The sequence below is a fragment of the Salmo salar genome, chromosome ssa17, assembly GCF_905237065.1.
Source record: "Salmo salar chromosome ssa17, Ssal_v3.1, whole genome shotgun sequence".
Lineage (NCBI taxonomy): Eukaryota > Metazoa > Chordata > Actinopteri > Salmoniformes > Salmonidae > Salmo > Salmo salar.
The window spans coordinates 74,575,645-74,589,106 of record NC_059458.1 but is presented as its reverse complement, the minus strand read 5'-3'; the positions used below and the strand labels follow the sequence as shown (position 1 = coordinate 74,589,106).

General features: G+C 38.6%; 2 protein-coding genes across 5 annotated transcripts; one reads left to right on the top strand and one right to left on the bottom strand.

The window, feature by feature from the left end:
- Nucleotides 1-1,234: 1,234 nt before the first annotated feature.
- Nucleotides 1,235-6,671, bottom strand: LOC106576602 (GTPase IMAP family member 7). The gene is made up of 2 exons (XM_014153847.2): nucleotides 6,578-6,671; nucleotides 1,235-4,010 (listed from the first exon to the last, which is right to left on the bottom strand). The coding sequence occupies exons 1-2, from the start codon at nucleotides 6,603-6,605 to the stop codon at nucleotides 3,283-3,285; spliced, it is 756 nt and encodes a 251-aa protein (XP_014009322.1). The 5' UTR covers nucleotides 6,606-6,671; the 3' UTR covers nucleotides 1,235-3,282.
- A 12-nt stretch (nucleotides 6,672-6,683) lies between these two features.
- LOC106576594 (GTPase IMAP family member 8) lies at nucleotides 6,684-11,441 on the top strand. 4 transcript variants are annotated; one of them, XM_045700127.1, is made up of 7 exons: nucleotides 6,684-6,845; nucleotides 7,749-8,304; nucleotides 8,397-8,477; nucleotides 8,709-8,789; nucleotides 8,873-8,953; nucleotides 9,302-9,363; nucleotides 9,813-11,441. In XM_045700127.1, the coding sequence occupies exons 1-7, from the start codon at nucleotides 6,830-6,832 to the stop codon at nucleotides 10,457-10,459; spliced, it is 1,524 nt and encodes a 507-aa protein (XP_045556083.1). In that variant the 5' UTR covers nucleotides 6,684-6,829; the 3' UTR covers nucleotides 10,460-11,441. The 4 variants fall into 4 exon arrangements, with proteins under 4 accessions (XP_045556083.1, XP_014009312.1, XP_045556084.1 ...); XM_014153837.2 differs by lacking the exon at nucleotides 8,873-8,953; XM_045700128.1 differs by lacking the exons at nucleotides 8,709-8,789; nucleotides 8,873-8,953.
- The last annotated feature ends 2,021 nt before the right edge of the window (nucleotides 11,442-13,462 follow it).

Sequence of the window (13,462 nt, the reverse complement as noted above, 5' to 3'; positions counted from 1 at the left end):
GGCGGTGGGTCAGTTATGGTGTGGGGTGGCATTTCCTTGGGGGGCCGCACAGCACTCCATGTGCTCGCCAGAGGTAGCCTGACTGCCATTAGGTACCGAGATGAGATCCTCAGACCCCTTGTGAGACCATATGCTGGTGCGGTTGGCCCTGGGTTCCTCCTAATGCAAGACAATGCTAGACCTCATGTGGCTGGAGTGTGTCAGCAGTTCCTGCAAGAGGAAGGCATTGATGCTATGGACTGGCCCGCCCGTTCCCCAGACCTGAATCCAATTGAGCACATCTGGGACATCATGTCTCGCTCCATCCACCAACGCTACGTTGCACCACAGACTGTCCAGGAGTTGGTGGATGCTTTAGTCCAGGTCTGGGAGGAGATCCCTCAGGAGACCATCCGCCACCTCATCAGGAGCATGCCCCGGCGTTGTAGGGAGGTCATACAGGCACGTGGAGGCCACACACACTACTGAGCCTCATTTTGACTTGTTTTAAGGACATTACATCAAAGTTGGATCAGCCTGTAGTGTGGTTTTCCACTTTAATTTTGAGTGTGACTCCAAATCCAGACCTCCATGGGTTGATAAATTGGATTTCCATTGATTATTTTTGTGTGATTTTGTTGTCAGCACATTCAACTATGTAAAGAAAAAAGTATTTAATAAGATTATTTCTTTCATTCAGATCTAGGATGTGTTGTTTAAGTGATCCCTTTATTTTTTGAGCAGTGTATATATATATATATATATATATATATATATATATATATATATATATATATATATATATATATATATATATATATATATATATATATATATATATAATAGATATATATAATAAAAATTCAAATTAAATCGAATTATTTACAGGTTGTAATACAACAAAATGTGAAAAGGTCTGAGAGGGTGAATATTTATCCTAATCAAAGTACACCAACTCCAGTTACTTCCATCCCATCCCTTGACTTTTCTCTGGCTCAGGATAAAGAATTCAGCCCAACAGCAGGCTACATAATGATAATTTATTTATTAAATCTTTATTTCAGATACCATGATATGTTTTATCAGTTAAGCTTAAACCAAGTAGGCCTATCTTAAACAACAACATATTTGAGAAATATATATATTTTTTACTTTCTCTTCAGCCTCTCGCTTTGTAATTTTACATTATTATCAAAGGTATGCTATAGGATAATGTGTAGCCTATAGATGTATATGAATTGACAAATCATAGTAGTGATTTTCAGACTTTATAGTTGTTCATCTGGAGTTACACTGCTCACAATTAATGTAAATACTTTCTTAAAATAGATCAACAACCATTTTTTGTTAATACATTATCTTATTACACCCTTTAATTGGTATTTAGTGTTTTATTAGGATCCCCATTAGCTGTTGCGAAAGCAGCAGCCAAAAGTAATGTTAAATTACTGCAGCAAAAATAGTAATGATAAGAAATTGAATTTCAAGAAACACAATGATGCTGTACAACAACAAAAATGCAAAGATGAAGAAAATGCATAAATATAAAAACTGCACACATGGCCTACATATCAACACATACACACAAAATATCTAGGTCAAATAGGGGAGAGGCATTGTGGCGTGAGATGTTGATTTATCTGTTTTTTTAAACCAGGTTTGCTGTTCATTTAAGCAATATGAGATGGAAGCGAGTTCCATGTAATGATGGCTCTATATAATACTCTACGCTTTCTTGAATTTGTTCTGGATTTAGGGACTGTGAAAAGACCCCTGGTGGCATGTCTGGTGGGGTAAGTGTGTCAGAGCTATGTATAAGTTGACTATGCAAACAATTTTCAACACATTAATGTTTCTTGATGCAGTCACTCTCATCAACTCTTAGCGAAGAGAGACTGGCATCCATAGTATTTATATTCTCTCTCTGATTACAATGAAGAGCAAGATGTTCTGTTCTGAGACAACTACAGCTTAACTAGGTATTTCTTTGCAGCACTTGACCACATGGCTGGACAATAATCAAGATAAGACAAAACTAAAGTCTGCACTTGCTTTTTGGAGTGTGGTGTCAAAACAAAATATCTTTACTATGGACAGACCTCTCCCCAACCAATGAATCTATATGTTTTAACGATGACAGTTTACAATCTAAGGTAACAATAAGTAATTTAGTCTCCTCAACTTGTTCAACAGCCACACCATTCATTACCAGATTCAGCTGAGGTGAGGTCTAGAACTTAGGGAATGATTTGTACCAAATATAATGCTCTTAGATTCAGAGACCAGTTTATTACTGGTTAACCATTCCAAAACTGACTGCAGCTCTTTGTTCAGGGTTTCAGTGACTTCATTAGCTGTGGTTAGTGACACGTATATGGTTGAATCATTAGCATACATGGACACACAGGCTTTATGTTAATGCCAGTGGCAGGTCATTGGCAAAAACAGAAAAGAGTAGAGGGCCTAAAAAGATGCCCTGCGGTACACCACATCTTGCATATTTGACATTAGAGAGGCTTCCATTAAAGAGTCTGAGTTCTATTAGATAGCTCTGAATTCACGATATGGCAGAGGATGACCAGCCATAAAACACAAGTTCTCAACCACAGGTTATGGTCAATAATATCAAAGGCTGCTCTGAAAACTAGCAGTACAGCTCCCACAATCTTCTTACTATCAATTTCTTTCAACCAATCATTAGTAATTTGTGTAAGTGCAGTACTGTGCCCCTGCCCAGTCATGTGAAATCCATAGATGAGGGCCTAATGAATTTATTTCAATTGACTGATTTCCTTATATGAACTGTAACTGAGTAAAATCATTGAAATTGTTGCATGTTATGTTCATATTTTTGTTCAGTATAGCATTGTATGCCTTGTTATTAACCAATATGGCATGTTCATGACAGTGTATCTGATTAGGTGAAACAATAAACAAACAATCTCTTTACAAAAATACATATATTTTTTTGTTAGATTATGCTCGAATTTCATACCATCATGACTTCATTTGAGTGTTATCGTAAGCTTAGACATCAATCAGCATGTCATACAACATTTCATTTTCACTTTTCTCTTCATATTGTATTCACTACATTCTGAATTGTAATACATAGCATTTTAACTAATGTGCATCTAAAATAATAAAGAAAAATGTTGATTGAAGGAGAGATTTCCTACTCAAGTACTATATTATGTTATACTACAGTAAGCTAAATGGTTAAGATATCATAATTCACATCGTGGTAGTAGTCACAGATTGTGTTCCTCGTGGAGAGGAAATAGCCACAGCTATGCTTAATTATTAGTCATCTTCTAAATCAAGTATTTTTTTAAATTCAATTACTCTCTGCTGCAATTCAGCAAGGAATGTGAATTTGTATATTTGGAGCTCTGCCAATTCCCTTGTCATATTTTGCTGTTTAATCATTCTCTCTGCCTCCTGATACATTTTCTCAGTGAAGTGCTTTCCTCCATTTCCTGCCACCATGTCATCAATCTTCTTGATCAGCTCAACAACTTGACTTCTATTCCCATCTCTGTTGTTGAAAACATGGAATCTGTTGCCACATCGTTGAATCACTTCTTGAAGCTTTGGATGACCGGTGCGTACATACGTTTGTATTGTTTGACCCTGAAGTTCATCCCCACGAGTAAACAGCACAATCATGTGATTGGAGGCCTCTGGTCCAAAGATTTTCTCCAGGGCCTCAATCGAATTCTGCTCCTCTTTGGTGAATCTTCCTACCTGAATCACCAGCAAGAAGACGTGAGGACCAGGGCTTGAAACCTGAATACACTTCACTATCTCGTTTTTGATATCTTCAGCTTTTTTGCCTGTATCTAAAATCCCTGGTGTATCCACCACATGAATCCACCTATCACTCTCTTGAAGTTGATGCTTTTCACAAGTCCCAGTCACAGAGTTAGCGCTGGGATGAGATTTGAATATGTTTTTGCCCAAAATGGTGTTTCCAACAGCACTTTTCCCCACTCCAGTTTTCCCAATCATCACAATTCTCAGGTCAGGACCTGAAACGAAAGAATGAATGCTTAGTGACCTATTCAGTGAAAACAAATGTCCTGCTAAACATCCTTCTTGTGCTGGAAGAAATTGGATTCATACACTCAACAATGTTTCCTGTGTGAAACTAAAGAAACAACTTCAAAAAAGCTACAGTATAGTTAGCTTTATATAACATTTTCTGACTTTTCTCATCAATACCTCTTCAACGGAACATGCAATAATTATATAAATGACATATTCTGAATCAGCTGACGATAGCGAACAAGTTGCACCGCTTGTTTTTTCAATTTGGTGTCTATTTTCTTTTTGGATGCGAAATATAGCTAAAGTGTTGCTCTCCTCTCCTCTGTTGCTCTCCAAACGTGCAGAGAGCACCAGGTGCTCGTGGTTCCTGGCAGTGGGACTATAGAGGTCTGAGTGGGAGTAAGCTGTACTCTCATAGCCCAGGGAGAGAGCAGGTAGGCAGGCAGTGCAGCCAGGGAGTGTAGGTCTAAAGGCCTGGATGTCTGTGGGGGAGAGGTCACCAGGTCAGTGGGGGCATGCCTGGAGGTCAGGTAGGCCCCAGAGAGAAGGCCCATGTGAGTAGGTGTGTGAGTGACACTGTCCTTCACGGGGGCAGAGCAGGCATTTTCTGTAGAGATTGGCAGTTCTGTCCCCCCTTTTTTTTGGCCTACTGGGCCTCTGGTGTGTGGAGGGCTGGCTGAGGCATGGTGGTGGGGCTAGGTGAGTGACACTCTCCTTCTGGGGGCAGAGCAGGGTCCCTGGGGTGGCCCCAGCCCTCCCTGGCCCTTTCTCTGGGGCAGGGAGTTGGCTGGATGAAGTCCCCTTGCGGCTGTACGTGGGTTGCCCCCCACCCTGTGCCGGCCCCAGCCCTCCCTGGCCCTCTCCCCCCAACTCTGGAGCTCTGGAGGTCTCTCATTCAATTCAATGAAGCAGGGATAAAAGGCATGAGTACCTATGACCCTCTTTAGATATCCAAAGATATCCCACTGCAGCTTACAGCTTTTTTTCTTTCATAAAAGTCATGTGGTGGAAGTAATTTACGTTTTAAGGAAGTATCTTTTTTTTTAAGTCAATTTGAATTAGTTGAAAACCGCGAAAGTAAAAAAATAAAGTAATTTCCGTACATACATGGTCCCTGATCCAATAGCAGTTGGTTGTATTCATTAAAGTCATATGGGGTGGAAGCTATTGAAGTCAAGGAAATATTTTTTATTTAAAGTAAATTGAAATTAATAGAAAATAAACTAAGTAAAAAAATACAAAAAGCAAATGTCATAGATTGGAGGGAAGAGGTCCATGAATCAATAACAGTTGATAACAAATCAACAACTACCAAATGAATTGCCTTAGATTGTACAGACAAGTTCCCTGAACCAACCGCAGTTGGTTGTATTCATGAAAGTCATATGGGGTGGAAGGTATTGAAGATTTAAGGAAGTCTTTTTTGGGACATATAATTCAATACATTTCATAGAAAATAGCTAAAGTCAAAAACTACAAAAGTAATTGCCTTAGATTGTACAGACAGGTCCCAGAACCAATAGCAGTTGGTTGATTTCGTGCAAGTGACATGGGGTGGAAGCTATTGTGTTTTAAGAAAGTACTTCTCATGTAAATTCTATGAAAATGTATAAACAAAATAGACAAAGTGAAAAAATACTAAAGTAATTCCTATGGATTGGACAGGTGAGGTCCCTGAACCAATATCAGTTGGTTGTGTTAATTAAAGTAATATGGGGTTGAAGCTATTCAACTTTTAAGGAAGTATTTTTCATGTCAATTCAATTAAAATATATAATTTTTTAAATAGCCAAATTCAAAAATGCTAAAATAATTGGCATAGATTCTACAGACAAGGTCCCTGAACCAATAACAGTTGGCCATATTCATGAAAGTTATATGGGGTGGATGCTACTGAAGTTACAGAAGTATTTTTCATATTAAGTAAATTTAGCTTCATAGAAATAAGCCAAAGTCAAACAATACAAAATGAATTGCCATAGATTGTACAGACAAGGTCCATGAACCGATAGCAGTTGGTTGTATTCATGAAAGTGATATGGGGTGGAAGGTATTGAATTTTTAAGCAAGTAATTTATACATATAATTCAAATTAAATTAATTGAAAATAGACCCCCCCAAAATTAAGACAAAATAATAACATATGCAATGGATTGGACTGGTGAGGTCCCTGAACCAATAGCAATACTTTTTTATGAAACAAGAATTTTCTGACAATTTAGGATGTTGGCTGAACATGGTGTGAAACATCCTAAATTGTGGTGGATAATGTTGTTTCATGAAGAAAGTGGGCATATTTTCCCTGTTTTTTTCCCCACCTTCTCGCCATTAAAGATAGTTAAGCAGGAAAATTATGCATGTTCAGCATGACTGGAGGATCCTTTATGTACGAGCCGGTCCACAGGGGACACGTGTATTACTGAATACCGGGAATGGGGTTAAACCTAGAAGATCGAGCATGGTCGCTAGATCTGCACGATCAGCTGCCTAGGCTAATATAAAGCTAACTTCACCTCATTGCAAAAAAGTTTAAGAATTTAATTCTCACCTTCTGGGATAGAGCAGCCACCACCCATTTTGTCTTAATACAGTTGGATGAAGTGGAAAGGTGCAACTTGTCTGTTTTTTTTTATCAAGCTCCCTTAGAACCGCCCACACGATTGACCATACCTCTATACAATTCAGTATATAAATGGAATGCAAAACATTCCTTTTAGATTTGCAGAGACATGTTGAAAACCTCCCTATTCATTTTATTTTTTCAGGTTTCGTAATCCCGTGACAATTGCTGCAAAACGAGATGAGGAAAATGACAGGTACGTGCAATTTTTCTCATTCTAAAATCATCAACCACCATAAGCCACTATTTTACTTTTAATAAAGAGATGTCAACCCAGCAAATATATAATTTCTACTCTCATAATGTGTTCATACTTCTAAGGATCTATGTGATTTATTTAACAACATTTAGTTTGAAGAACGTCTTGACAAAATAACATAAAGAGCAGACACTGCTCCAAGGAGTTAAACAATTTGGACATATGGGCGACATTTTTCTCATTTTAACGCTGTACACCAAAGGCACAGATCTCTGCAAAGTTGAGCTCACATCTGTTCAAAAAAAAGTAACCCGCAAAGATACAAATCTACAGTTTTAGTCATATGCCGATAAGGCTTTTTGATAAAACACCTATTTATTACCCCGAATTGTACAATTGCTGCATCACTACAGGTTGTGTTGTGTGCAGTGTTAAATATGTATTTTTAGGCTGAAAAAACAGATACAGTTTAGTGTCTTTGGAAAACAGCAATTTTTTCTTGAGTAAGACATGATGAAAACAAGGATTTTACTGGTGTGTAGCAGAAAGATGTTGCTCAATATGGTTTAAATATGTTCTGGAATACTGTTCAAAATCAAATCAAATTGTATTTGTCACATGCGCTGAATAAAACAGGTGTAGACCTTACAGTGAAATGCTTACTTTACAAGCCCTTAACCAACAATGCAGTTTAAACAATATGAATAACAATAAGAAATAAAAGTAACAAGTAGTTAAAGAGCAGGAGTAAAATAACAATAGTGAGACTATATACCGGTACAGAGTCAATGTGCGGGAGCACCGGTTAGTCGAGGTTTGGTAATGTTCTTGGACTCAATTGCGTGTCCCTTGCAATGGTATAACATTACGATCTAAGACTGTTCTTATCGTTTTAACTAGGTTCTGGAGGAAAATTAACCATCCTTCTGTTTGGAAAGGAAGGAGCTCCAAAGTGTTCAATAGGAAATCTGATCCTAGGAGAAAAAGATGGTTTTGATGATCATACGGAACTATGTGAGCGGAGAGAGAATAAATCATATGCTGTAATCAACACCCCAGACATGTTTGGAGAAGGCAATCATCCAGACCAGCAAATTATCGACTGTATGGCACTTTCATACCCCGGCCCTCATATATCCCTGCTTGTGATTCAAGATGGGCATGATACACCAGAGGAGGTTAAACAGCAAGTTGTTCACCTACAAGATACCTTTGGAGAAAAGATTAGAGCAAACATGATAGTTATGTTACCATGCAGGGTTGACATCGTTGCACTGAAACATTATATCAATCAAAACATGAAATATCCCCTGGAAGTCTTGAACAATTCTAATGATCTGCACAAAAAGTTACAAATGGACCATAAGTTCTTCAAGTACACCTACGAAAAATACACTGAAGGTGTTGTACTAAAAAGAAAGGCAACACTGGTGGGAAACAGAAAGGCCCAAAAGATGTAAGACTAAATTGCATTAATTACATTTTCTTTCTTTTCTAATATTGTTAAAGTCACTACAAGCTATTATATATTTGTCATGGTGTACTTAGGTATATTGACTATGACAGTCATCCTGGAAAAGAGTTCAGTGGAACAAGATTCAGAGACCAATCAAAACCCCAAGATGAGATGTAAGACCAAATGACATTCAATACATTCTTTATTTTCTAATATTGTCAAAATCACTAAAAGCTATTATATATTGTAACGACCCTGGGTTTAGAAGCGTGGATATCGACTCCGCCATGAGCATGCTTTTGGGGCACAGTCGATAGCGCGCTGGACTTCGGGCTAGAAGGTCGAGGGTTCGAGACCTGTTCCCTGCCTGTTTCATTACAATATATTTGTCATGGTGTACTTAGGTATATTGACTATGATGGTCATCCTGGAAAAGAGTTCAGTGGAACAAGATTCAGAGACCAATCAAAACCCCAAGATGAGAGGTAAAATCAAATGACATTCAATACATTCTCTAATATTGTTAAAGTCACTAAAAGCTATTATATATTTGTCATGGTGTACTTAGGTATATTGACTATGACAGTCATCCTGGAAAAGAGTTCAGTGGAACAAGATTCAGAGACCAATCAAAACCCCAAGATGAGAGGTAAAATCAAATGACATTCAATACATTCTCTAATATTGTCAAAATCACTAAAAGCTATTATATCGTAACGACCCTGGGTTTAGAAGCGTGGATATCGACTCCGCCGCATGAGCATGCTTTTGGGGCACAGTCGATAGCGCGCTGGACTTCGGGCTAGAAGGTCGAGGGTTCGAGACCCGTTCCCTGCCTGTTTCATTACATTGGTGTCAGAAGTGATCGGACCTTGTGGCATTCAATACATTCTTTGTTTTCTAATTATTTTCTAATTTGGCCAAATGAAATGTTCTTTATTTTCTAACATTGTCAAAGGCACTAAAATCTATTATTTGTCATGGTTGTATACTTTAGGTTCAGTGATCCTGGCAGATCTCAGGATGGGCCGACAAGCGGATCTGGAAACTCAAAGACTGGTAAGCCCCAGGGTGGAATTTACTCAATAAGTGAAATCTTTACCACAAGCTACACTAGCCTGCATTGCGTGAGTCTTTATATCAAGCCACAAGTTTAAGTGTAGAACTCCTTGCGCTATGCAATACAAAATACACTATATGCTTTTTAACATTTCAAAACATTTGGCTAGTTTAACTTATGCACATTCTGCTGTATTTTTTTACATCAGTATAAAAATAACATAATTTAGTTGACTATCCTCGCACCCATTTGAATCACATTGAGGCTACAAAAAAATCAATAAATTATAAGTAATATCCTGCTCTCACTTTTTAAATATGTATTGTCCCCCACCAATGATATAACCTGAATCAATTTAAGAGCATCAGTAAACTAATTGAGAAGCAAGGTATATTGAAGCTGGATGAAACACTGTCTAACTCGATTGCTGCTATTATTGTTTCACCAGGTAAAAGAAACTATGAAAGCGATCCCAGCAACATTTTGAACATTGTGCTACTGGGACAGACAGGAACTGGAAAGAGCAGAAGTGGAAACACAATCCTGAGGAAAAACATTTTCCCATCAAGAGCAAGCTCTGTACCAGTTACAAAAGAGTGTCAGGTAGAAAAGATGAACATGGGAGGGACAGAGGTTAGGGTCATTGATACCCCAGATTTCTTTGATGATTGTCTTGAACAGCCAAGCAAACACGTTGCGGATTGCATAAAGAGCTGTCAGACAGGGTTGAGTGTGTACTTACTGGTGATTCAGATTGGCCGATTCACAGATGGTGAACGAGAGATCTTGAAACAATTGGAAGGTGCCTTCACTGACTTGGGAAGAATTAGAGAGAGCACATGTGTCCTCTTTACTAATGGAGAGGACCTCAAACATATGAGCCTTGACATGTTCATCAATCAGGCTGACACTCACCTGAAAGAAATAGTAAGCTGCTGTGGGAACACACATGTGTTCAAAAACACAAAGACAGACTACCAGCAGGTGACAGAGCTGATGGAGAAAATATACAAGTTACTGGGCGATGATCAAATGTCTCGTGACTTTGAGGACTGGAAAACAAAACATACAGATGACAAGTGTACAGTGAGTTAACTTAGATCCCAGAGACAAAACTGAATTAATGTCACCAAATGATTGTTTAAGTCACATCATTGTATCATCAGAAGAATCTAAGACCGTGATGCGAAACAATTGATCTAAAATGTTCTAAATTGCGAATTAATATACAGGTGTAGGATCTTAATTTGACCACCCTTTTGCAGGAGATATTTCGTGCAATGCAGGAACATTTAAAATGTGTAATATATTTGAGGTTTTAAAAGTTTGTCATTTCCACTTCTACATTTCAGTCTTGGTTTTTCCTTTCGAAAAATGAATCAACGCCTTCAACCATGTCCATTAATTATAATCCACATGATAATTTACATTTCCTATTGCTTCTGGATTTTTTCCTGCTGTAGAAACAGGCTCAAATTAAGATCCTACATCTGTATACTGTATTTCAGCTGAATGGCATGAAGTGTTTTATTTTACTTTCCAGTTATTGAATATGGGTGACTGCATCTGTAGTGTAGTTTAAGATTTCCTTTTTGTAACTTCTGTCAGTTATGTAGATTTATGGATACTTATTTGACCCAAAATAGTTAGAACATTTTTGTGACTTGATTCACTGTTGTTTTAAGAACCTGTCAGATCACAAACAAATGTGTTTTTAAATTTAGCGACTTTGAGATTCTGTGCAAAATGAAAAGTGGCATATAAAATGAATCAATTATTATTACTATTATTATTAAAATGTGGCTTATTTCCTTATGATGGACCACAAGAATGTAACTGCATACATTCAAACAATAGCTTACCTTCTGTGGAGTGGATCATAAAATATGTTGTGTTTTCTAATGACAATGACTTTTCTTTTTGACTTACATTATGTTGTGTTGTTAGTCACACAGGAGTCATCTTGATTTGTAACATCAGGAAATTAAATGTTGGACTTAACTGTAAAAATAATTTACTGTGGTAAACCTTTGTAAAGTTGAGCATAAAAATAAACTATGGATTTGTATACAAATAATTATCCTGGTGTTATTTAATCATGTTAAAATCTCTTATGACAATATGCATTAGCTGTGTGCGGGTCAGCTGCTTGTTCAATTGCTTATAACCCATCCGCAACCGCCTGACTATATGTGATAAAGTGAAAATCTGATGCCTGCACCCAACCATAACCCGCTAATATAGAAAATGCCTGTAGGCTACAGTCAGAGAAGGTGTAAAGATTTTCTGACATGGGGTACAGGATATTTTTTTGCCTGATTTAGATATGTTTCTGCTTATCATTTCTGACATTTAATGTTAGTCAAATTGTCTATAATTAGATACATGCATCTTCTCTTCTGTCAATAGGATTATATGTTCCCCTAGAAGACTAAAGAAACCCTTGCTCACCAGTATAATATCATAAATCGATAGAATAAATGCTTCAATCTAGTTGACAATGGTAAAGTTGTCACACCCTGATCTGTTTCACGTGTCCTTGTTATTGTCTCCACCCTCTCCAGGTGTCGCTTGTTTTCCCCAGTGTATTTATCTCTGTGTTTCCTGTCTCTCTGTGCCAGTTCGTCTTGTATGTCCAAGCCTACCAGCGGTTTTTCCCGGTTTCCTGCTTTTCCTTTTCTCCTTTTTCTAGTCCTCCCGGTTTTGACCCTTGCCTGTTTCTGGACTCTGTACCCGCCTGCCTGACCATTCCGCCTGCCCTGACCTCGAGCCTGCCTGCCACTCTGTACCTCCTGGACTCTGATCTGGTCATGACCTTTTGCCTGTCCACGACCATTCTCTTGCCTATTCCCTTTGGATTTATTAAACATCTTAAACTCCAACCATCTGCCTCTGGTGTCTGCATTTGGTTCTCGCCTTGTGCCTTGATAAAAGTTTTCTGTCATCTCTGCTTCTTTCGCGGAGCAAAGACGTTTATGGACCGGGGAGAAAATGCAATAACTTATTTTTTTTAAATGGAAAGATTTGCTGTACAAAATGTCCAAATGACATCAGTTTGACCAGCAAGGAAATTTAAAGCTGTGAAAACAACCCAACATGTTTCTGATAATAGTTAAAAGTTGTAATGTCACATAAGTAAGCATCCTATATACAGGGTCAGTTCCAATTCCATATTTATAATGTGTAGGGATACTAGTGTGATGGAGGTAGATATGTATAGGGGAAAGGTGACTAGGCAACAGGATATAAGATAAACAAAGTAGCAGCAGCTTGTATGTGAGTGGGTGTGTATAGTCAGTATAAATGTATGTGCATATTATGTGTGAGTGAGAAGATGATGGAGTGAGTGTGTAGGGCCCTGTGAGTGTCCATAGAGACAGTGTAAAAATAAAAGGTCAATAAAGATACAAGGTTAACTCAGATAGTCCATGTAGCTATTTATCAGTCTTATTGCATGGGGATAGAAGCTGTTTAGGAGCTTGTTGGTGTCAGACTTGATGCACTGGTACCGTTTGCTGTGCGGAAGCAGAGAGAATAGTCTATGGTTTGGGTCGTTGAGGTCTTTAACGATTCTCCGGGCCTTCCTACCACACTGCCTGATATAGAGGTCCTGGATGGCAGGGAGCTCGGCCCCAGTGATGTACTGGGCTGTTTGCATCACCCTCTGTAGCACCATGCGATTGAGGGCGGTGCTATTGGAAAGGGAAAGGGGGATACCTAGTCAGTTGTCCAACTGAATGTTTTCAACTGAAATGTGTCTTCTGCATTAAACCCAACCCCTCTGAATCAGAGAGGTGCGTGGGGCTGCCATAATCGACATCCACGGCGCCCGGGGAACAGTGGGTTAACTGCCTTGCTCAAGGGCAGAACGACATAATTTTACCTTGTCAGCTCTAACCACTAACCACTATTGCCATACCAGGCAGTGATACAGCCAGTCAAGATGCTTTCAATGGTACAGCTGTATAACTTTTAGAGGACTTGAGGGCCCATGCCAAACTTTTTCAACCTCCTGAGGGGGAAGAGGCATGACTGTGTGCATGTGTTTGGACCATTTTAAGTCTTGAGGGTCAGCGTGGTGTAGGTGATGTTGCCTTC

Bases quoted from the DNA above. Each gene is read 5' to 3' on its own strand.
- LOC106576594 (XM_045700127.1), top strand. The intron at 8,478-8,708 runs GTAAGACCAAAT...TGGTGTACTTAG, and splicing joins TCAAAACCCCAAGATGAGAT to GTATATTGACTATGATGGTC. The intron at 8,790-8,872 runs GTAAAATCAAAT...TGGTGTACTTAG, and splicing joins TCAAAACCCCAAGATGAGAG to GTATATTGACTATGACAGTC.
- LOC106576602 (XM_014153847.2), bottom strand. From the start codon at position 6,605: ATGGGTGGTGGCTGCTCTATCCCAGAAG. The intron at 4,011-6,577 runs GTGAGAATTAAA...CTTTCGTTTCAG, and splicing joins TGGCTGCTCTATCCCAGAAG to GTCCTGACCTGAGAATTGTG.